A 3226-nucleotide genomic window follows, 5' to 3' on the forward strand; every position below is an offset into this window, starting at 1 on the left:
GTCAGGAACACCAAACCAACACACCAACGGGGCTGTTGTGGCAGCGTCCGTGGCACCGCAACAGGGTGTGAACGTGTGCGAGGTGCTGCAATGTGCCCCAGACCTTCCCGAGGTAAACAGAGCTTTAATCGCTCATTGGGCTGGTCCTGCCAAACTCCACCCCGGGGCCAACAGCTCTGTTCCAGGTGTCCAAACCCCCTTCATTAGCTTTTCTGCACCCTGCATTGGAAGGGCCAACCTCCGACCCTCCAGGTCCAAACGGCCCGCCCCAGTCAGCTGGTCATTGTAGGCGTGGTCGATGTGGAGCAGGGCGTGGCCAATCAATGTCCACCCTGCCAGGACTGCTTCCTAGCGATTTTTCTTTCCCGTCCCCAGACAGCATGTTAAAGGGACCTGCGTTTAACCCTGGTCTGTTTCCAACGCCCCAGCCCCCTGTGGTAACAATGACTCAGTGTTGTGGCCTTTGTTTCCACAGACTGCGAGTCCTACTGTAAACCTGTGAAGGGAAACCTGAAGATCAACATGAAGAAGTACTGCAAGAAGGACTATGGTGAGGAACTAGGGGCTGGTATATCTGCCCCTGACAAAACAGAACAAGTCTCACATTTCTAGCCCTGAAAAGAGATTCTGTCGGTCATGATCTCAGATCTTTAATGATATGTTTTGTTGATTTCACGCCACAGGTGGACAAGAAAATGAAAGGTTTTCTCTTTTGGAATTTTGACATATTCAAAACATATTTTAACTGCATTGAATGAAAATGGAAATATATAACGTGAGATGAAAGTAAAAAAGTGCTTTTGCAACTTGATTCCAAATGTGTGCCTTTCATTATCTTTGATCCATTTACCATGTGAAGAAGAAAAGGCCATACTGACGAGCACCAGTGGGAGATTACATCTCTTCACCCTCTGTAGAAAAACTCTCTGTACTTCTTATGGTTGACCCCTTGTGTGATCGAGGACTCTCAGGACCAGGTCACATCGTGATTTCAGCTCCCTTGTTAATGCTTGTCTTGTGTGGTGTGTTGTGGTGTGTGTTAACGTGTGTGTTGCCATGTGTGTGTGTGTGTGTGTGTGTGGTGCAGCGGTGCAGGTGAACGTGCTGGACATGGAGACGCTTGGTGACTGGGCCAAGTTCTCCGTCATGGTGGTGTCGGTGTACAAGAGCCGCGGGGAGCCGCTGAAGCGCGGCGACAACGTGCTGTGGATCCACATGAAGGACCTGGCCTGCAAGTGTCCCAAGATCCAGATGAGCAAGCGCTTCCTGGTGATGGGAGGGGGGTCGGAGGGAGTGGGGGGCGGGGGGCCCGCGGCGGGGGGAGGAGCCGTCGGCGGGGCTGCCGGGGGTGGAGCGGCGGGGGCGGAGCAGCGGGTGGGCCTGGTGGCGGATAAGAACAGCCTGGTCATCCAGTGGAGGGACGTATGGACGCGGCGGCTCAGGAAGTTCCAGCGCAAGGAGAAGAAGGGCAAGTGTGGCAAAGCATGATGACCGCCACCACGCCCTGCCCCACCTCCTCCTATCCAGCCCTCCACCCCTCCTATCTACCTTTAAACTGTGACCCCCACCCGCCCTTCCCAGTGACTCCTGGTCGGGAGGGGAGCTAACAACACCTTGCCCCCCCCCCCGGCCCCGGGCCCTGGGGACGCTGCACATCAGAGACTAACCCTGCCCGTTCGGAAGGACTGCTTCTTGTGTATATTGGATGGACTTGTTTAACTTTTTATTTTTCCAAGATGTGTGGTCAGAATGTCTTCTTGGCTCTTCTGACTGGTTGGCCTTGAAAAGGGACCATTAAAAAGGGTATGAAGGGCAGAAATTCCCTGTCTCCAATGACGACCGCAAAGATGTCCAGATCTCCTCCCGAAACCCCTCCTCCCTGTCCCAAACCCCTCCCCCTATCTCAAACCCCTCCCTCCCTATCTCAAATCCCTCCCCCTGTCTCAAACCCCTCCCCCTATCTCAAACCCCTCCCCCTTTCTCAAACCCCTCCCCCTATCTCAAACCCCTCCCCTTGTCTCAAACCCCTCCCCCTATCTCAATCAAACCCCTCCCCCTATCTCAAACCCCTCCCCCCCTATATCAAACCCCTCCCCCTATCTCAAACCCCTCCCCCTATCTCAAACCCCTCCCCTTGTCTCAAATCCCTCCCCCTATCTCAAACCCCTCCCCCTATATCCAACCCCTCCCCTTGTCTCAAAACCCTCCCCCTATCTCAAACCCCTCCCCCTGCCTCAAACTCCACCCCCTTGTCTCTAGACTACTCCTCCGGGGACATTTTGTTTTATGTGTAAAAATTATCAAAATATGATACCGGAGCATTAAACCAGCCGTTGCCGGATCGGTCGGGTATGGACTCTATGGACTACAAATCCCAAAACCCTGGACTACAACACACACCGGCTCGAGAGATCTTCTCTTTTCCACCTCAATGTCTTCCAACTCTGGAGGTGTCCGTCTACAACCCCCACCCTGATGGCCCACACCCTGTGGGGGTACATGGGGAACCCCCCAGGAAAGGCCCCAGGAAACCCTGCCCCTGTCGCTTCACCGACGCCGGGCATATTCTGAGGAGCTCATTCCCATCAGCTCTGTCCGTGATGGGCTCGTTCCCATCACCTCTCATCCCCCTATCCTCGGTCTGGATGAGGGGCGCTGAGTTGTAACTGAAGCCCCTTTTTTTTGGACAAGAACACAAGGGCTGTCTCTGAGACCTTAACCCCTCGCCCCCACCCCGTCGCTGAGGCTGCTGCCTGGGGCCCTCAGCACCAGAGGGCCGGCATCAGACAGCGGCATCATGGAGAGGAGTCTGTGGATACAGTGATGGAGATCTTCAATGTGTGTGTGTGTGTGTGTGTGTGTGTGTGTGTGTGTGTGTGTGTGTGTGTGTGTGTGTGTGTGTGTGTGTGTGTGTGTGTGTGTGTGCGTGTGTGTGTGTGTGTGTGTGTGTGTGTGTGTGTGTGTTTGTGTGTATATATATATGTATGTACAATATACAGCTTCATCCATTCTAAAGATGGCAGACCTTCCTAAATATCCCGGACTTCCAGAGGGGTCTTTTAATCGTTGTCTATATATAATCGTGACGAATCACATTCTGGTTGTGTTTGAAGGAATGGCCCACCAGGGTTTGCTTCCCCACTCATATTCCTGAGAGCTTGTGAACAATGTCTCCCAGTGTCCGGTTGGACTCCAGTGGTGCGTTGCTGTCGTCCGCTCCCTGTAT

At 53.7% G+C, this 3226-nt stretch overlaps 1 protein-coding gene across 1 annotated transcript; it reads left to right on the forward strand.

Annotated features, from left to right (window-relative positions):
• Positions 1-271: 271 nt before the first annotated feature.
• Positions 272-2036, forward strand: ntn2 (netrin 2). Its single transcript, XM_060036591.1, has 2 exons — positions 272-550; positions 1088-2036. The coding sequence occupies exons 1-2, from the start codon at positions 523-525 to the stop codon at positions 1486-1488; spliced, it is 429 nt and encodes a 142-aa protein (XP_059892574.1). The 5' UTR covers positions 272-522; the 3' UTR covers positions 1489-2036.
• The last annotated feature ends 1190 nt before the right edge of the window (positions 2037-3226 follow it).

This window comes from Gadus macrocephalus, chromosome 18 (genome assembly GCF_031168955.1).
Source record: "Gadus macrocephalus chromosome 18, ASM3116895v1".
In the NCBI taxonomy this organism is placed as follows: Eukaryota; Metazoa; Chordata; class Actinopteri; order Gadiformes; family Gadidae; genus Gadus; species Gadus macrocephalus.